Source organism: Trachinotus anak, unplaced genomic scaffold (genome assembly GCF_046630095.1).
Source record: "Trachinotus anak isolate AG129_WGS33_773 ecotype Australia unplaced genomic scaffold, CSIRO_AGI_Tana_v1 ptg000025l, whole genome shotgun sequence".
In the NCBI taxonomy this organism is placed as follows: Eukaryota; Metazoa; Chordata; class Actinopteri; order Carangiformes; family Carangidae; genus Trachinotus; species Trachinotus anak.
This window is the reverse complement of record NW_027273876.1, coordinates 1,918,479-1,938,499: the sequence shown is the minus strand read 5'-3', so window position 1 is coordinate 1,938,499 and position 20,021 is coordinate 1,918,479. Positions and strand designations below refer to the sequence as shown.

Genomic DNA, 20,021 nt, shown 5'->3' with positions numbered 1-20,021 from the left:
CCTTAATAGCCATGCTATTATGAAAATGCTTGTAGAATTGTGGCAAGAATAGAATTTGGTTGTTATGTAAACTTACTTACATATTGCACATTTTGATATTTTTTAGTAAGAGTTGAACATAAATTACTTTGGCAACCCCCTAGTGGTCATATCAATAAATGCTGTGTATCTGATCCACAGTGGCAACAAATACTGAGACAAATTTTTCTACAAACAAAACATATATCAATGTTAAAATTCATTTATACAATAATTTACTTGACAGTTCCAACAATGCATCTATTTTCTATCAATAGGGAAGTCCCTTTATGTGGATCGTTTGTTTGAGAAGTTCCAGCAGAAATCTCCCAGGGCAAAACATATCAGGGTGAGACTGATTGAGCCATCCGTTGACATAAACTCCTTGATCAAGAGCCTATCAGAGAAACTGGCATTCTTGAGAGAGCAGGACCCTGTGCTCCTGCACATTGACACCTCTGGAGTAAGTATACAAGCCTTTATTTCTGCACATAGCTTATACTAGTGTTGGTTGTACTTGAATGTCTGTGTCTTTTGATACCTGTCAGGTTCGTTCAGGCCTGGAGGAGCTCCTATTCCATCTGTTATTTCTGGGCTGTTTGAGTGACAGCCACGGCATGCTGTGGAGAAGGAATGTAACTCACTTGATCACTGTTGAAGTCCTGAACACATATACATCCCTTCAAAACCAGCCAAAAGAGGTAGCAATGTCTTTTTCAGATCATAATTTCTTTTCAGAATGATTGTTAACTGTCAGAAAATGTAATTTTAAAATGTCATATTGTTCTTTTTTGTGTCTTTAGACATTAAACAAGACAGGTAACTTTTTAACTGTGAGTTACAGTTTTCAATAACAGTATATTCTCATATTTTTTATAAAATACCCATCAATCATAGCATCTAGAAATAAGAAGACAGATCTGGAGTAAGAGCAATGTGCATTATTGGTAAAAACTGATTTTTAGGTGTTAAGCAAACTAAATTACCAACCAAAAAAAGACAGAAGAAAAAACTTGAAAAAAAACCTTGAAAATTGCATTATGTCCCGTAATCAAAAAATATAATCTATATTTTCAAGCATGGTTTCAATTATTTGCAAAGTTTGTTGACTTTTAAGATTATAAATTATTATTAATTGTGAATGTGAAGCACAATTGTAAAAATAACCTCAGGCTCCAACTGATTTAATGAATTATATATAATCAAATACTATATGTGTTCCATTTGCTCATACAGATGAGGCTTGGACTTCTGGACATTCTGCCTACCATCCATTGTAGACCTCCAAAAGAGGTGACGCAGTTGTTAGCGCAAAGAAATCAAATGGTTTTAAGAAAACAGACCTTTGAGCCACTCATGGATGAACAGGAATTTTGCAGTGAGGGGATTCAAAGACCCTATCAATATTTGAAGCTCTACCACCACAATCAGAATCTGGATCACTTTAACTACCAGGAGGAGTCCAGACTGGGGAATCCCCACGAATGTCTCAAATACTTCCTGCTGTACTGTGGAATGCAAGATCCATCTTGGGCTGAGCTGAAGAACTTCTCCTGGTTCCTCAATGTGCAGCTGAAAGACTGTGAAAACTCAATTTTCTGTGATCCAGATTTTCTGGCTGACCAGCTACCTGGTTTCAAGGGCTTCATTGTGAAGTTCATGATTCTAATGGCAAGAGATTTTGCCTCACCATCTCTGAACTCATCTGATGAAAGCCCGATGCTTCATCTTGAAAGCAGTCCGGAAAATGACCTTCTTGATCGTCTAACAATTCGCAAGCGTTGGGAAAATGAGTCTCATCCATACATTTTCTTTAATGCGGACCGATTCTCAATGTCTTTTCTGGGCTTTAATGTGAAGACATGGCGAAACACACTCTGTGCAGTTGATCCTCACAGCAGTAAGGTACTGATAGAGGATGTGATGTCACTACAACTTTTTCAAGGTTTGGAACGGCAAAGGATCTCTCTCACTGAGGATTTTGATCAGCTGCCCCGGCAAGTCAAAATTAAAAGGATTTCACATGTTGTTGGTGCAGAGAAAGGAATTATGGACAACAAATTTGATCCAGACCCAACATATGAGCTCACTGCTGACAATGTGATGAAGATGTTGGCGATTAACATGAGATTCAGGTGTGGAATTCCAGTTGTCATCATGGGAGAGACTGGCTGTGGAAAAACCAGACTAGTCAGTTTCCTTTGTGCTCTGCAGAGGGAGGAAAGACCAGTGAAGAATATGGTACTTGTCAAGGTACATGGTGGCACTACAGCAGAGATGATCTACAGAAAGGTTAGGGAGGCAGAGATACTTGCTGAAGAGAACCATAGAATGCACAAGCTAGATACCATTTTGTTCTTTGATGAAGCTAACACCACAGAGGCAATTTTTGCCATCAAGGAAATCCTGTGTGATCAATCAGTGAAAGGGAACCCTCTGAAAGCAGACAGTGGCTTAAAAATAATAGCTGCTTGCAATCCTTACAGGAAGCACTCACCTGAAATGGTGGAACGTTTGGAACGTGCAGGATTAGGATACAGGGTGAGGGCAGATGAAACAGAAGACCGCCTTGGCAAAGTCCCTCTGAGGCAGCTGGTGTACAGGGTTCATCCTCTGCCACCAAGCATGGCTTCTCTGGTGTGGGATTTTGGTCAGTTGAGTGATTCAACTGAACTTTCCTACATCAAACAGATTGTCCAGAAGAAAATTGCTGATCATTCTTTGCCAGTGGCCTGCAAGGACATAATTTCAGATGTGCTGGCAGCCTCCCAGAAACACATGCGAAGTCGGAAAAATGAGTGCAGTTTTGTGAGTCTCAGAGATGTGGAGAGGTCTATGAAAGTGCTAGTTTGGTTTTACCAACATAGTGAAGTCCTTTTCAACAGCTGCCCTCATCTCCACGAGACTGATAAAACACTGAAGTGCCTGATTCTTGCAGTTGGTGTCTGCTACTACCCGTCCCTTGTGGCCAAAGAGAAGTACCTTGCTGAAATTTGTAGGTACTTTCCGGAACCTCTTTGCTCTTCAACAGCATTGCAAGAAGTGATTTCATCCTGTCAAGACTTCTTCCTGCAGAACATACAGACCAGAGAGACCATAGCCAAAAATGTCGCTCTCAAAGAGAATGTGTTTCTCATGGTAGTTTGCATTGAGCTCAGGATCCCACTCTTTCTGGTTGGAAAGCCAGGAAGCTCTAAGTCCCTTGCTAAAACCGTGGTTGCTGATGCCATGCAGGGCCAGAATTCCCACTGTGAGCTATTCAAGAAACTCAAGCAAGTTCATATGGTCTCCTTCCAGTGCAGTCCTCACTCAAGTCCAGAGGGCATCATAGGGACATTCAGAAACTGTGCCCGATTTCAGAAGGACAAAAACATGGATGAATATGTGTCAGTAGTGGTGCTTGATGAGATTGGACTAGCAGAAGATTCTCCTCAGATGCCCTTGAAGACCCTTCATCCTCTTTTGGAGGATGGGTGCATTGACAATGACAAACCAGATCCACACATGAAGGTTGGCTTTGTTGGCATCTCCAACTGGGCTCTTGACCCAGCAAAGATGAACAGAGGAATATTTGTGTCCCGATGGGATCCTAGTGAGGATGAACTTGTGGAAACTGCAAAGGGAATCTGTTCATCGTCCAAACAAATTCTCCTGAAAATCACACACCTCTTCCAACCTCTGGCAAAGGCCTTCTTGAGCATCTGTAATGAGACCTCAAAGAATCAGTTCTTTGGTCTAAGGGATTATTACAGCCTCATCAAAATGCTCTTTGCTGCAGCCAAATCCACACAGCAAGAGCCAGATAGTGGACAGTTAGTGGAGGCAATCTTGCGCAACTTCAGTGGACAGCCAGAGGGGTTTGATCCTGTCATATTTTTCCAAGAGGTTCTCCAAAATCTTACAGAAGTTCCCAGACCAAGCACCTTGCAAATGGTGAAAAAGAATCTTGATTATGACACAAACCAGGAGAGCCGTTACCTCCTTTTGCTGACCACCAACAATGCAGCCCTCCATATCCTTCAGCAACAAGTCTTTGCCAAAGGAGACTGTATACAGCCTGAAATCGTCTTTGGCTCAGGATTCCCAAAGGACCAGGAATATGCCCAAATCTGCCGTAATGTGAACAGAGTGAAAACATGCATGGAGACTGGTCGTACTGTCATCCTACTCAACATGCAAAATCTTTATGAAAGCCTGTATGATGCCTTGAACCAGTACTATGTTTACCTCAGTAAGCAGCAGTACGTCGATCTAGGTCTTGGTTCCCACAGAGTGAAATGTCGTGTCCATACAAACTTCAGACTGGTGGTAGTGGAGGACCAGAAGAAGGTCTACGAACACTTTCCCGTGCCCCTCATCAACAGGCTTGAAAAACACAGGCTGGATAGGAGTACTGATCTGGAACCATGGCAGCACAGGGTTCTTGACAAACTGAAGGAATGGGTGAAGGAATTCTCCGGCGAGGCCACGGAGGATTTCAAGCTGTCTGACATTTTTATTGGCTACCATGGCGATGCATGTGCCAGCGCTCTCTTGCAAGCACTTGAAAGGAGAACACAAAAAGTTGAAGACAGTCCAGGAAGACAACATCAACAGGATGAAAAAGATGACTCGTTGGAAGAAGATGAACCAAATGAAACCTCTGAGTCTAATTCTAACAGACAGATTGAGGTAATTGACATGTTGGGTGATGCAATGGACATAGATATTGCTGCTGAAGACCAACAAACAGAGTCAGTGGAAAAGAATGATGAATCCACAGAGGTGTGTGATGATGAGAGCAAAGTGATATCTGAGACTGAAGAAATGATGGAGACAGAAAACAATGTTGGGTCTGCTCAGGACAATAAGGAAGAAGAAGTCTTTGATCTAGCCAAATGTCTCTTGTTGAACTGTGCCACTCCTGATGCTGTGGTGAGGCTCAATTATTCAGATTTAGCAAACCAGGAGAAGGAGAAACTCCAGAGGATGTACTTCCAGCAACAACATCACCACTCACTCCGAGATTTCCTGGAAGATTGCCTGAACAAGACTCAAGGGTCCACCAAGTTTCTAGAGGTAAGCCACTGACCACTGCTCCAATTTTGTTTTCATAATTTCTTTACAATCTCACAAATTGTTGACATCACTGTCCGCTTTGTGGTTTTGTATAGATAACTACATTCTCCAGCTTGTTAACCAGATCAGATGTCAAGGTTATAGCCCATGCTCTAGGACTACATACAGACAGGGTCCACCTGCTCTCGCTCCACCAGTTTGACACTGAAGTCTCCTTCTGCAGCACAATACGGTACCAACTGTTCAGATAACAGCAGCATGGCTTTTTATTTTAAATCATTCTTTTAATATTTATCTTGCTTGCCTTGCTGTGCCAGGGGCTTCCTCCAAGATGCTGGCCACTCTCTTCATATCCTGTTAATCCAGATGGACCTTGAGGAATCCCACTGCAGTGACGAGCTCATAGCATCAGCAAAGTATGCCTTGATGTTAAGCTCCTGAATAGATCTGATTGTACGCATGCAAAGTTGAAAATTTACATTATAGGTTTTTCAGCTGTGTTTATAATTGCATCTCCCATCAGATATTGCACAATGAATTACTTGATGTCCCTGAAGGATCAACCCTGTTGGGTGATTTTCATTGTGAAGGTTTCTAGGATCCCAAGTCAATCTGAGTACATTGGTTTCCAAGGAGGTGAGTACCAAGTGGAATACTGTATTATCATTATTGCAATTCAGTTATTTGGTAACTGCATGATCCATGATGTATGACAAGATTAAAGCCATGTTTTGCCTTTTGCATCAAAGGAGTCTGGCAGTCGGTGCATATTGATGATCTGAGGGATTCAGAGGACATGAGCCTGAACCTGTTGGGTTTCTGTGGAACTCTCATTAGCAGCCTGCTCAACCCTGCACTGTCAGGTAGAAATTGTATATCATCTGGGCATTAAAAAGTGTCTTTATATTACAAATGGGAGAGAAATTGGTTTACTGTTCTTTAAATCAATTTCCAGTGTAATAAAAACAGTATTGTTGATCTTTACTAGAACACCATGAAGATGGAGAAACGGTGTGGAAAAGAAAAGACTCTCAGGTAAATAAAACTTATGTTCCTTTATATGTGTTCGCATAAAACAAATCATAGTTTATACATTTGGTTAATTGAATTTAATTATCTTCGCATACAGGCAGATAAAGCCCACCTCCACAGCCCATCCTTAGTGAGATCTTGTATTCAAAAAGCTGTGGGTTTGCTGAGGGACCCCAGTGGTGTCACATCACGAAGCATGCAGCGGATGCACATCCTTCTGACTCTTCTGGGAAGTGGTCAAGGCCACATAGGAGGTAAATATCTCTATTTAATTTTTGATTATATATTACTACTATATAATTTTTTTTTTCCTTTTTACACTTTTGAGGGCATGTAAGGGAAAATACTCTCAATGCTGTTGTAACTTTAATTGTTTCCCATCTTTATTAAAGCTGACTTTCAGAGGGTGCTGTTGAGTAGACTGGCTGAGGCCTTGGCACATAGAGAAGAGTGGAAGAGCTCTCCTAAGGAGTGGGTGAGCATAGAGGCCAAGAAACGGCAGGCTCTACAAGAGGGGGGAACTCTAAGGTAAAATATCCTTCAGATGTGATAATCAGCTTCAAGAGTAATTGTTCTTTTGCCTGAAAACTGATCACATAACATGAATCATTAATTCAAAGTCCATAATGTTTTAAAATTTACACAGAGAGTCGTGTTTTAGGTCTTGATTGTTTTCTTAGTAGGCATCATAAAGATGTTTGATAGATTTTATTGAAAATGTTTGGGAGCAAAGGCCATGAGCCGAGGTCAGTTTTTGCTGCAGATCCAGGATTTTATAGAGTTTCTAACACTGCAGGATAAGGCATTTTTGATTATTTTCACTATTCTAACATGAACTACTGCATTTAATTGAATGAATAGAATGTGGCACATTTGTTCAATAAATGTAAAACACTATAATATTACTATCTACTATAGAGTTTTCTAAAATACTTTCACTATCTTTACCTGGTAGACACACCCTGTGGCGCTGTCTTCAGTCCGCTGTGACGCCGATCTTGGCCAGTATGGTGGAACTTATGGACAGGTATGGAAATCTGGACCTGCTCTCTGATCAAAGGCTCAGCCAGGGCCTGATCAAACTGTGGTTGGACATCCTGGCAGATTCACAGATTCCAGACCTAACTCCTCTGCAAAGACCAAGGTACTGTGGATAACTTCTTTTCTATAATTCACACGGTTAATTGAATCAACAAGAGGCATCATTTTTCTTTTGTCATTATATTATGTAGTGAGTCAGACCAGGAGCTGCTTGTACAACACTGCTTCATGTTAGATGGTGAAGAACAACCGTGCTCTGCTCCGTTCAGCTGGCTCATCACAATGCACCTTGAAAGCCTGTGGGAGGAATCTGAGTTCATGCCAGGTTTGTCTTTGTCTCACACAGTTTTCTTAGTGCCAAAAAAATACATTCATGGGTGAGAATTTTTTTTCTGGATCTTTCACCTGTTCTCAGTGACTAAAGAGGACGACACAGAGAGGATCCTGCACTTTGTGAGCACCTTCAGCAGTAGCAGGCTGGGTGGTCACTTACAGAAACTCTCAGACGTCGAGCGGCGGGAGTACGGCCTCAACTACCTGCAAGACTTCCTGCTGCTGTCTTTGAGGATCAAGTCAAAGGATGAGCTCAGGGTACAGACATTATGAGTCACACATTAGGTGAAACAGCCAAATAAATAGTCTTGACTTTTTACACGTGTTATACACAGGTGCTCACCAGGGCTATGTTGGGCTGCGTGTCTGAGCTTCAGAAGTCCATGGGCCCTGTCTCTGACCTGTCTCCTGCCTGGATAATGGCTGCTGCAAAATATTTTGCCCCTCGACTGGACACCCTCTGTCACATGTTTCTGCTGCAGCCCCAGCTCGCCACCGACGTCTTTCAGCAGAGATCAAAGGGGGAGCCCCAAGAAATGGTGAGGATAACCTTTTGAGTTAATTTTAAACATCACCATCTTCAACAGCTCAAATTCCCATTTGTCAAATTAGTTGATCAGTTTAGAATGCTAACATGCTAAACTTTACATGCCTAACATCAGTATAAAAGATTGCTGTACTTATTAAGATGCTAACTATAGACATGTGAACATATTACAGTCTTAAAATGAGCCCTAGCATGATGTCTTTTGCTTTTGGCAGGTGGAGGACATTTTAGCCCTGGGCGTCTGTGTTGAGCAGATCAAACTACTGACTGTGACGTCCCTGCAAGAGTGCGAGTCCTTTGTGCGCAGAGTGGAGTTCCTGCAGCCGTGTGTAGACAGAGCGTTCAGTCAGAAATACAGCACCCTCTGCAGCCCGGGCTGCCTGCAACACCTGGACTCCATCAGGTGAGTTTAGCAAGATGCAGGGTAAGAAAAAATGAAGGTGTTCTGTGTTTCTGAAGCTTATTATTATTATAATCTCATTTTCCCTTTCAGGTCACTGTGGCATGGGATGCTCGTTGTTGCATCATTCATCCAGCATGTCGTTTCTGAAGTGAAAGAGAATGACTTGAGGTTGAAAGAACTGGCTCTCAGACACTGTAACCTCCACCTGAACGTACGTAAAGTGGTTTCAGTCTCTTGAAATTACTGTGGCGACCCAATGGCCAAGTGGTCAGAGCCATACTGCCAGCTCATTATGCCAGCCATACTGGCATAATGAGCCCTGGTTCAATTACCAGCCAGCTGGACTCTTTATTGCATGTCTGTCCCCCACTCTCTGTCTTGTATTTCCTGTCTGTCTTCACCTTCCTGTCAAATTAAGGCATAAAAAGATCCTGATGCATCTCATCTCATGATCAATTTAGACTATTTCAAATTAGCTTTAGCAGTGGGATCACCTTCTAAAGCAGCTTCATAAACAACTAGTGCAACAAAACTAAAATAAAACTGAGACCCAGGAAGGACAAGGGATTCCCTACTGAGGGCAGGAAACACAGTTTGACATGAACAACAAAAGTCAAAATTATGAAATCAGTAGAAGAAGAAAACACAAGAATACAAGACATGTTTTCAGATTTTTTCTGGTTTTCTCACAGCTGATGCAGGAGTCACCGGATGTGCGCAGCATGGACACACTGCGGCAGCTGATCCGCATCCTCAACTCTTTCCACAACGAGTGTATCAGCAGGGATCTGAGGTCAGACTCTGCTAAAGCAACTAAATGACTAGAATTAGAATTCAATATAAGATATAAGAAGATGCTGAATATTACTTGAATCTCTGTACATTTTACATACATTTCTGTACAGGTTTGGCATTTCTTGCCCAGTTTGCTTGCTGGAGCTCAACGAACCATCTGTGCTGCCCTGCCAGCACATCTTCTGTCTGCCATGTCTGCAGCGCTGCCTTCAGACTCACAGACATTCCTGCCCTAAATGCAGGGCAGACGTGCCGCCCGACTTCAAGCCGACCGTTTCTCAGCCTGTCAAGTGAGTTGGAGAGACATAACAGACAGTAATTATAGAGATGTGGTGAGGCATTTAGTCAGAATTCATTGTTGTTCTAACCAATCTAACTTAGAAGATTATAATTATCATGGTGTCATGTGTAAATGATAATGTGTTTGTGAGAGGACTTGTCTTCATAATTTCTGCTTGGTGATAACAATAATAACATGATGTGTAGTTTTAGCCTCACAGTTTCCCTCCTCTGTCACACTCCACTCTTCATGACTCAGGGCAGCCCTTCGGCAGCATGCAGCCATCAGGGACTGCTGTAACTCTTTCTTCCTGGAGGTGGTGTCCAGGTTCTGTCTGTCAGAGGGGCAGAGGCCCGGAGAGGGAGTGGTGGAGCTCCTCTTCTCTTTGCTCATCTCTGCTAACGGTCAGTGAAGGAATTGTGCATGTGCATGTTTATAACTCGCTACCACATGATGCTTTGATGAAGATCGTTCACCCATTGACTCTTGTGTGTGATGCAGGAGATGTGTTCAGGACCAGAGAGCTCACTCCCTTCCTGGAGTGTGTGGATAATAACCCAGTGGTCCGATCTGTGCTGCCCAAACTTCTGCTGCAATACAGGTGGGGGCGCCCTTAGCTCATTTAAAAGCTTGCTTTTTTACAGGTTACATGTTGTGTCATGGAGCTGTAGGAAGGCAAAGCATACAGTATTTTCTACTGAGCTGGATGCACACATGTAAAGTATGTGTGCAAGAAACTGCATATTGGTTAACTGTCATGCATCTATCAGCTTTGAGCAGGCAAAGGCTCACATTCAGGCCTACCTGAAGAACCTGGAGGAGAACCTTCTAGACAGAGAAGACCACACTGAACTCTACCTGCTGTTTGTCAACTGTTTACAGGTAGAGGACAAAGCTTTACCTCCACACTGCACCCACGTTATGTAGACGATACATTTTTTTTTAGATTCCTAATCTTTTCTATTTGTTTCAAACCAGCGGCTGGTGTTGCTGCTTTAAACTACAGACATCACCTGTTTTGCACCAGAAAATATTCAACCAAAAATAAATTGCACCTTTTAAAATTCTTCTCAGGACTCTCTGTTGTGCTCAGAAGCGAGAGAAGTAGCAGAGAGTAGAGTGGAGCAGAGGCAAGCAGAAATCAGATTCCTGAACAGGATGGTCAGGAAACAGACTCCAGACAGACAAGAGGACCCAGCAGAGTTCCTGCTCAACATCGCCAGGCTGAGAATATGCATGAGCACTGCTGCCCAGCTGCTGGAGAGAGCCATGGTTCAAGGTGTGTGATGCTGAACTTAAAGCAGTTACACAACTTCATGATTTAAAAAAAATGATGGTGTCAATTTTCATTTTGTTTCATCATAAAATGCAGGTAGCTGTGAAGAGGCCGAGGCTCAGTACCTGCTGCAGGTGAGGGCGCTGTGTGAGTACAGTGGTAACGACTGGCACAGGGTTTACCTGCTGCGAGCCCTCTACACACTCTGTGGCATGGACTGCATACTCTCCCTGATGAACAATCCAGCCCGGAGATGGGTGTTTCCTCCTGATCTCATTCGACTCCAGGTGAGGACACATCACAGGAAGGCAGAGCTGCCAAAGTGAGGAAAAATAATCCTGACAGCTAAACCAAGAACATAGTTTTCTCTCTTGTTGTGAGACTTTAATTATTGTCATAGAAGAAAACCATCTGAGGTCACTTTGGTTCTTGACATTTGAAAATGTCTGCACACTCATTCAGAGTAACAAGAGTAAAAAGCCAACAAGGAAGTACGACTTGATCAGTTCATTCTAATGCTCCTCACATTTTTGTAGAAAACCATATTTTTCCTAACGATAGCAGGTATGTTCTGCTATGCTAATATTTTTCAATGTCTTTAAAGCTGCGACTAATAATTATTTTCATGATTGATTAATCTGTTGATTATTTTCTTGATTAATTGATTAATCGTTAGGTCTTTAAAATAGTTTGAAAATAGTGAAAAATGATCGGATTGGGGTATGTCTGAGAGCTTTGTTGTGACATCACAAAGTTCCAGAAGTCCTGACGGCTGGTTTTAAGGCTCAGTTTCTGAATACAGGCTGTGTGCATTTCTCTGTGGACTGAGGCTTTGATACTTTCACAGTATTAATATAGAACCTAGACCTGCTTTTGAATCAGGTCTAGTATGGGACCTTTAATGTGTTAATGTGACTAAGATGGAACTAGTAACTGTGCAAACTAAAGCATAGAACTGTGTATTTAGTATATAAACAAACACTAAAATGTTATTTTTCCTGAAAGAGGACGATTCAGTCTGATGTGGACCAGTTCCTGTGCTGTGGGACACCTTACCAAGCTGTGAGAGATGCCGTTTCCCAGGTCCTGCTGGAAAATAGATCAGACACCTTCATGACAGAAATACAGGTCAGAGAGACTCCAGAGCTCATAGACAGGCTGAAGAGAAGGATGAGTTAATTCAGTTCATGTTTTGTCATTATTTTTTATCAGCTGATTTTGGATTTCAATTATTCCTTATTTCCATTGTTTTACAATTTCTCTGTAGAAGCTGAGAGGTTCTCAGATCAGCTTCCTGGCGCTGGCCTTGTTTAGACACGTCACCTGCCGCTACAAGTCACCTGATGTCAACTTACGTCCCTCCTCACAGGTCAATGCACATGATGCCTAATGTCCATTTGTGTCATATTATAGATTCCTTTTTGACTTATGGCTCTATTTGAACGAACAGGAGAATGCAAGACTGGAAGAGCTCCTCAAAAACATCAAGTCAAGGGAGTTCAGGGAGTTCTGCACTTCACTTCTGTTGAATCAGATCGGTGGACCAGGCTCACGTCTCCAAATCAGTGAGAATCTTTCACCTCAGAGACAAACCCTCCTGGAGCTGCTAGTCCATCTGGACTCTGTGCTCCTCAGTGGAAACTCTTTGCTTGGTCCTCTCTACCAGATAGCCTCCCAGCCTCACAACGTTACAGTAAGACTATCCTGTGAATGTATAACATGATAACACAAATAAAATAATATATAATATCTCCTGCTCATACTTTCACCTGTTTACCATAAATGCAGCACATTTATTCAACTCTACTTTTCCCTCCAAGAACTCCTTTCTGCCAACCATGCCTGACGATCACACAAGTGAAGCCAGACAGTGGCTGAGAGGAGAGGCGAGAGGCCAGTGGTACAGTAAGTATTGTTTTTTTTTTTTAAGCTTTGGATTATTTTTCTCATCAACTGTTCTTTATGAATAGTCCATTAAGACACTTCTAATGTTTTTCTCATCTTTTTTAGCCTGTGCCAATGGACATCCATGCTTTGTGGGGATGGTATGAGCTTTTTGTTTGTTCTTTATATAGCATCAAACAGTGAGAATGAAATGATTTAAAAAATATAAATACATTATGTGCTTCTGTATTTTCACATAGTGTGGAAGACCGATGGTTGTAACTAGATGTCCTGACTGTGGACTTCAAATTGGTGGGGTAAACCATACCCCAGTCAGCGGGTTTATTCAACACACAGAATCAAGGTGTGAACTGTTTACTTAAGGTTCTGTAAGCGCTCGTCACTGCCACTAGATGTCGCACTTCACCACCAGCATCTTACAGCAAAACAAATCTTCATCAGGCACACTTCTGGCCCCCTTTTTGACACAACCTTCCCCTCCCCTACCTTCATGTTCTCAGCAAGGTGTTATGAAGCCCAATGAAAGCGGCACTAAACACACAACAAGAAGCTCAACTGAATGAGGTCAACCTGTGTACACGAAAGCAATAAAAAAACAATCCAGCTAACCTACGCTAGCATTGCTGTGATATGCTCCTCATCAATGCCGGCCGTTAGCCAGCAAGCGATGGAAAAATTTGCTGAACACATTTATAAGATGGGTAACAGCAAGTTAGTTGATGTTAGCATGCCTACTGTAGCTGGTCACTAATGAAAATACTTACACATGAAGGGGAAGAAAAACCAGTTCCGAGACAAGCTGGAGCCCTTTTGCAGCTCGTAGGGTAGTGACTCAGTGACCAGTAGTGGCTCCATCTTCGGACTGGGAAAGAAATTCAGCCTTGGTCTTATCCACTGGGACCAGGCCGCATAAATGACACTGATGGAGCCAGTAAAAACTTTAAAAACTTTATGGATGTTTGACTGTCGTCTGACCAACTGGGATATGAACCGGTTGTCCCCATGGCAAGTCCTCCTGTGCTCTGGTCTTATCTCTTTCTTTGTTGGTACCTTTGTAGACGAAAACATGGTTTCTTCAGTGAAGGAAGTTCTGGAAGGTCGCTTCACCTGTACTGCACTGTGCCATCTTGCGTGTGGGCAGTACCTGTGTGTCTGTAAATGTTGGGAGGGCCAGTGGTTTAACAGAAGGGACTCACATGCACTAGCATGCACACATATGTGCACTAACATGTACACACTACTAGACCAGTTACCAGAACAAAGAAAAGAGAAACTCAGATTATAAAACACACAGAGGGGGTGTGACTCATTACTCCACTATATCTTTACATAGAAAACAGTTGCTTGCTACTGTATTGTTGTTTAAAATCTCATTTACAGAACCTTTAACCAGCTCTGTAACAGTACATTTTCAGTCACATATTTTTGTTTGATTTAATTTGTGTTCCTCTTCATTTGTATAAAATGTCAGAGATCAAACTCGGACAGGACACGTGTTAGGAGAAGCCGGTCAGAGGTCTGAGGCCCCTGAAAGACAGATGACTTCTGCTCAGTCCTGCATCCTGCGGCTGCTGCTGCACCTTGCCATGCTCCAAGGCACCATAAGAAATCAGAGAGTGAGACTTCACTTCCGTCTGCACCAGACGTTACATATCACTGGTCCTGAAAAGATGGCGTTGTGTAATAATACTCCTGTGTTTTTGTGTCGCAGGGAGTTGAAGACATGATCCACCCCAGGCCGATTGATGCTCTCAACTTCCTGTGGAGCCACCTTGAGAAGGACATGCGTGTACTGGGACAGGCTTTAAATCAGAATGTGGACAACTCAGCAGTTACAGTTCATTTGGTTCTCAAAGTTTGCACAGAATACGCTGCAGGTGACTGACCTTTCCTTGACTTTCAGTCAGTGTGCTACTTCTGTTGTTCATGTGAGAAATATGTGACATTGACTCTGCTGAATGCTAACAAAGGTTCCCGTGGTGCAAGACCTGATCTGTCCTCCAGACAGGGACGACAGCAGTGGGAGAAGCTTGTGTGTGATTCAGCCATCAGCCCAGTGCTTCAAGTAAGAAATACACTGAATTTAAAAGCGGTGCATGGACAACTTAAAATTCTCTAACTGGAATCAACACCACTTTTTATTTTGTGTTAACATGATGATAAAATCTTGTTTGCTCCATCTGCCTGCTTTCAGAATCTGCAGAACCTTCTGGCTAAAGCTCAGGACAGAATCCGTGCAGATGATGGACTTGCTGGAAGCCCCCTGATGAATCTTCTCTTCAAGGATCCTGGAAAGATGTTGTCCCTCCCCTCTGACTGCCCAACACACCACTCCTCCTTCTGGACTTTCCCGGAGATGATGACAGTGAAACGACTGTCTCAGTTGGTAGAAGCACAGGGACACAACTCTTTACCTCTGCTGAGCATGTTCCTCGAGAAGGTAGCGATCTGCATTCCTTCTGTGACAAAGACTGCAGACACAGTGGAGGATAATCAGGCTGATGTAGTTAGGTTTTAAACACTGATCTGAGGTATTGTGAGGACAAATTATTATCTGACGTGTGAGGATCCTTGATCTTCCATAAGCGTAACAGATTCACCCTAAAGAGGAAAGAAGCCAATAAGAGTCCAGCTTATAGTGAAAGTACGAAGCACACGACGCCACATTTATTTAAATTAATCATTTGCTAAGTAGAAGACATTGCGATCAGTATCAAAATATATAGAGTGATAGCTGGGAATATTGGGATGTTGCATTAATGATGAATAATGAATTGCACCAAATTTTAAGCAAATCAGATTTAGAAAATAAAAATACAGTAAGTGTCTCATAATGAACTGAGGTCCTACAATGAATAAAAGTCTGGTCACCTCCTCTTGTTACTCCAAAATGTAAAGCCCTTGTTTTTTTGGGTCTCATGGGTCCGTGACTATTTTTCTTTCTCCATTGCTGCATGTTGCATGACTACAGGCTATGATATTTTATTTAATGTGTTAGTTGTGGTTCTGACATTAGTGAAATATTGTTTTTGGAGTTGCACTGTTGTACAGATTCTCTTCATGTGTGTGTTTGTCCCAGATATCCTGTGTGAGACAGTTACACCACCTCCCTGAGCTGGCTGCTTTACAGTCAGACCTGCTGCGGGTGTTTCCTCTGACGTCAGACTCTGCACCTCAGACCATTGCACAGATGCTACAGCACATACCAGCAGGTACATCCATATTTCAGTTTAGAATTGCACAATGACAGAATAAAGAAAAACCCATCACACACATATACAGATTATATTCTCATTATCCTCATTAGGATACCAGAAGAAGATGCTGCTGGAGAGAGTGGAGAGATTCATCAGAGTGTGGAACTGCCTCAGAGGGGAGGTGAAAAACAACTGTAAGCATGTCTCCATTAACACTGAGCTCTAATGTAGTGATGTACAGTTGTAGATGTGCAACAGTCCATTTGTTGAATCAGTGCATAAATTATGACAATAATCAAAAGAAGAGAAATAATAGCATTTTGGAGACTTTAATAATAATAATCAGTTTGACACAGAATCACAAACATCAAACGACTTCATCCTCTGCCAGCATACTTAAAGCTGCTTCTGCTGCCAATCAAAGTCATTTGAATATTACAGTTACTACAGTATAAAACTAAACAGAACAACTTTATTTCTACCTTTCAAAGCTAATTTACAACAAAACATTTAAATGGATAAGAATTAACTAAATTCTGGGTAAGATGGACAAAAACAATGATCTCAATCAATTAAATGTTATTTATATCTGATTTATTAGGATGTGTCTTTCCATAGATAGATAGATAGATAGATTTTTTTAGAATAGTTATTTGTTTGTTTTATTATTTTTAACAGGAGAGTCAGTGTTTAGAAACAAAAAATTATGGTTTCTTATTACTGCACATATTACATTTATGTAATAAATGCAGTCACCAGACACCAACATCTGTAACTACTTCTGCTGTTTCATTTGTTTTTTTCTAATTGAATCTAATTGAAAAGCAGTCTTCAGTGTTTAGTGTAAAGAATTTGAAGTCTTCAGTGTTTGGTGTCATAATATTTAGTGAAATAATGGAAACATTACATTTAGTCGCTTCTTTAAAACTGTGTAATCAAATCATAATTAGCAAAATGATAATAAAAAGATAATAACCATTTCATGGTTGAACAAGTAAAGCAGAGATTGACGCCTCTGTGTAGAGTAATGAGTAGCTGTGTCCTCCATGTCTTCCTTACTGTCTCTGCTGCCTGTGTGTTTATATATAGCAGCAGACTTGGGTGTGGATGTGAACTTGTGTGAGAAGGAGGTGACAGCCGAGAGCTCTGGGGACTTTCTGATACCGTGCCGACACGGACCGGGGTCGTGTCTCCGAACTCTGGTGGACTTCCTGTTGGAGGCTCACAACAGCCTGGTGAGAGAGGCCAGGAGAGCGAGCCGCCAAGAGGACAGGTCAGTGCACCGGGCCCATAGTCACATGCGGATATCTACACATATCCACTACAAACCTGCATGCACCGAAGTCTCGGCTCCACACACACTCCGCCTCTTTGCCCATTTTTGGATTAGAGTTAGGCGGAGCCAGGCAGTTTCATGAGAAGATGAATTTTGAATCCAAAATTATTTTTTAACTGGAAAAGATTAAAAACCTTGCTGGCAATAAGTGAAATTAAACAATTTATAACTTTCTTTGATCTTCAATGTTGTTATATTACATAAAAGAGGATCATAGCAGTTGTTTGTACGTTTTAATCCATCCAACAGAATCTGATGATGAAGACTGTGTAACATGATCAAAAGTTCCAGAACAATTGAGGAAAAAAATGACCTGAGAGTTGAGAGTTTTTTCAAATGTTCAGGCTCATAAAAAGGTAATTTTTGTGAAAACATGCTCCTGTTTTATCTGACCAGTGAATACAGTGTTCAGTTGGAGAGGATATCAGAAACCCAGCTGACCCTGTGCAACCCCGAGAGAGAGCTGCTGCCTTTGGTTTTAGCTCACTGTCACTACACCTTGAAGAAAGGTGGAGAGACTGACTGCACCTACGATCTGATAGGGATCCAAACCCAGCTGGCCCGTCGCTTCCTGGCTGGAAAACCACTCATCCAAGCGGTAAAGAATCAAAACTAATCATGCAACTGCATGCAGATGTCAGGTAATACCAAAGATGCTGCTAACCAGCACTTTTGTCCCCTTTGATCAAAACCAGGACACCTCGAGGTACCTGAACAGACACCTGCAGGATTTCTCTGTGGTTCTATCTGAGGTCAGAGGAAAGATTCGTCAGGTAAAACCACTTCACTTACTTAAGTTTACTATTTTACGGTACCAAAGTCTTCATCTGGAACTGACTAATGCCAGCTGAAGAATGTTCACACTAGTTTCCCCTGTAGGATTTTGTGAGGCCACTTTGTGAGAGGTCAAATTCCTTCCCTCACTCCGCTCTCACTGGCCCACTGACAGTCTCTCTGTCTGTACTGCAGGAACCGCTGAAGGGGTCGGTGTGCAGCACCATGAGAACGGTGCTGCGTTCATACACAGATGTTTGCGACGCTGTGTTTGTGGTGGAGATTGGCCTTCGCTTCCTCGGCAAGACGGGCGGTGATCCTCAGGGTCAGCTCTCGTCCTACCTCACTGATTCTCTGCAGATGCGCCCGCAGATTTCCAGCACTGTTGCCAAGGTAGAAACCTCCAGGCCCACAGCTATTTCCACTGCAACACCACTATGCAAAGAACGTGATTATGTTGATCTCAGTTTGTAAGCAATGCGCTGTTAAAACACCCCTTTCCTGTTGTTTTTCTCTCAGTGAAAGTCCCACTTACAGAACATTTCATACAACAAAAAAGTTCTTCTTAAATATAAAATGTGAAATTAGTCAAATTAAACTGTTTATGACTCTGATCTTCTCTGTTGCTGTATTACATAAAAGGCTTAAGGGACCATAACAGACCAAACATGTTCTGTTTCTGGTGTCCCAGACAATCCTTTGGTTTCCACTGATGTCTGTAAAATATGAAAATCTAGTAGAGGACTAGATTTTTTTGCATGAATTGTGTTACGGTGAACAAGTTGAGTTGTCAAGCACTGTAGTGCAGACTCCATTTAATCTGCATTACCATGCAACAATAATGTTACACTGTCGGTGCAGTCATTGTGATCTTCACTGTGATAAGTTGCACAACTTGATCAGGTTTCTAGTAGGTCATAGAGAAATGAATGGAAAGAAATGACTGCAACTGAAAAGACACATTAACGGTCTTTTAAAACACTGCCTTAAAACACACAACTTGTCTGTTTCATTTTCATTTTAGGGTCTTGGAGAGAGCAAACTGGAACACAGCATATTCACCTGGCAGCTCCTGACTTGTTGGAAATCTGAGCTTATGGTAAACAGAAAGCAAGTAAGTATCAATAAAGTCATGAAATATATAAGAGGAATTCACTGGATGTGGTCACAGTTTTGACATTGAATAACTATTTTTCAGGCACAACACTTAATTGGTGCCAAGTTCCCTTACAGACTTAAAAATGCTAAATCCATGAAAGAAACTCCACCCACGGTGACCACATAATCACTCGTGACCCCTGCTGGCTGCCAGTGACTGACCCCAAACACCACAGAGAGTTAAATTTTCTGGGCTGTAATCCGTTGAAAGTGTGCCGTCTGACACGGCAGGCGCTCAGAGTTTGACCCCAATAAAAACTCGGTTTAAGGAATTCTGTCCTTACTGCAGTTTCTGCCATGAGGCACGTTTGTTTGTCGTAGTAGTAGCAGCTGCTTTTTAATACAAAAAGTGAATTAAACATTAATTCATGATCATCTTTCAGGATCCATTTCAGAAACTACCCTCACAGTTCCAGCAGAAGCTGTCTGAGGACCAGAGGAGAGGGCTGAAGGTTTTCCTCGCTGGAACAGATGTTGACACTTTCTGTTTGGAGCTGCATGAAATTCTGCTGCTGAAGACCAGCAATGCTGTGCCTGACCTGGTTTACCAACCACACTGGGAGTAAGCACAAGCCATTTGTACTCACCCCTCTATAGTGAAAACACAACTAACTGACCATTTGTGAGTTTAGTTTTTGTAGGAGACAATGCACCAAATGGTAAAACATTTGCAAAACATTTGCATTATTGACATGAATTCCCTTCTTTACCCAAAGGGTGTTTTTAGAAATAAGGATTTTTTGGGAGCTCATGAATGAAAGAAGTGTGCCTACTGTCAGTTCAAAGATTACCACCCTAGTCTAAAGGAATCCATTGATTCTAGACAGCTTTAATCAGAGTAAAGTGTGGAGGTCTCACCCGGGGCTCT

The 20,021-nt window shown here is 42.1% G+C and overlaps 1 protein-coding gene across 3 annotated transcripts in view; it reads left to right on the top strand.

Moving 5' to 3' along the window:
• Positions 1–20,021, top strand: part of rnf213b (ring finger protein 213b) — a 32,445-nt gene that overhangs the window by 11,543 nt on the left and 881 nt on the right. Inside the window, exons 24-64 of one of the 3 annotated variants that reach the window (XM_071463272.1) lie at positions 297–481; positions 567–719; positions 1,255–5,076; positions 5,172–5,308; positions 5,394–5,492; positions 5,600–5,712; positions 5,826–5,939; positions 6,065–6,111; positions 6,206–6,362; positions 6,501–6,636; positions 7,064–7,252; positions 7,341–7,474; positions 7,574–7,740; positions 7,818–8,021; positions 8,245–8,432; positions 8,523–8,643; positions 9,125–9,225; positions 9,338–9,517; positions 9,766–9,911; positions 10,009–10,108; positions 10,278–10,389; positions 10,582–10,786; positions 10,880–11,070; positions 11,789–11,911; positions 12,051–12,152; positions 12,234–12,476; positions 12,604–12,688; positions 12,794–12,828; positions 12,928–13,031; positions 14,160–14,304; positions 14,400–14,565; positions 14,659–14,753; positions 14,883–15,128; positions 15,768–15,900; positions 15,996–16,079; positions 16,975–17,158; positions 17,618–17,819; positions 17,917–17,994; positions 18,191–18,388; positions 19,020–19,109; positions 19,537–19,715. In XM_071463272.1, the coding sequence (XP_071319373.1) occupies positions 297–481; positions 567–719; positions 1,255–5,076; positions 5,172–5,308; positions 5,394–5,492; positions 5,600–5,712; positions 5,826–5,939; positions 6,065–6,111; positions 6,206–6,362; positions 6,501–6,636; positions 7,064–7,252; positions 7,341–7,474; positions 7,574–7,740; positions 7,818–8,021; positions 8,245–8,432; positions 8,523–8,643; positions 9,125–9,225; positions 9,338–9,517; positions 9,766–9,911; positions 10,009–10,108; positions 10,278–10,389; positions 10,582–10,786; positions 10,880–11,070; positions 11,789–11,911; positions 12,051–12,152; positions 12,234–12,476; positions 12,604–12,688; positions 12,794–12,828; positions 12,928–13,031; positions 14,160–14,304; positions 14,400–14,565; positions 14,659–14,753; positions 14,883–15,128; positions 15,768–15,900; positions 15,996–16,079; positions 16,975–17,158; positions 17,618–17,819; positions 17,917–17,994; positions 18,191–18,388; positions 19,020–19,109; positions 19,537–19,715 (9,493 nt within the window). Of the gene's footprint in view, positions 1–296; positions 482–566; positions 720–1,254; positions 5,077–5,171; positions 5,309–5,393; positions 5,493–5,599; positions 5,713–5,825; positions 5,940–6,064; positions 6,112–6,205; positions 6,363–6,500; positions 6,637–7,063; positions 7,253–7,340; positions 7,475–7,564; positions 7,741–7,817; positions 8,022–8,244; positions 8,433–8,522; positions 8,644–9,124; positions 9,226–9,337; positions 9,518–9,765; positions 9,912–10,008; positions 10,109–10,277; positions 10,390–10,581; positions 10,787–10,879; positions 11,071–11,788; positions 11,912–12,050; positions 12,153–12,233; positions 12,477–12,603; positions 12,689–12,793; positions 12,829–12,927; positions 13,032–14,159; positions 14,305–14,399; positions 14,566–14,658; positions 14,754–14,882; positions 15,129–15,767; positions 15,901–15,995; positions 16,080–16,974; positions 17,159–17,617; positions 17,820–17,916; positions 17,995–18,190; positions 18,389–19,019; positions 19,110–19,536; positions 19,716–20,021 lie in introns of all 3 variants that reach the window. The other 2 variants (XM_071463271.1, XM_071463270.1) reach the window with 2 other exon arrangements.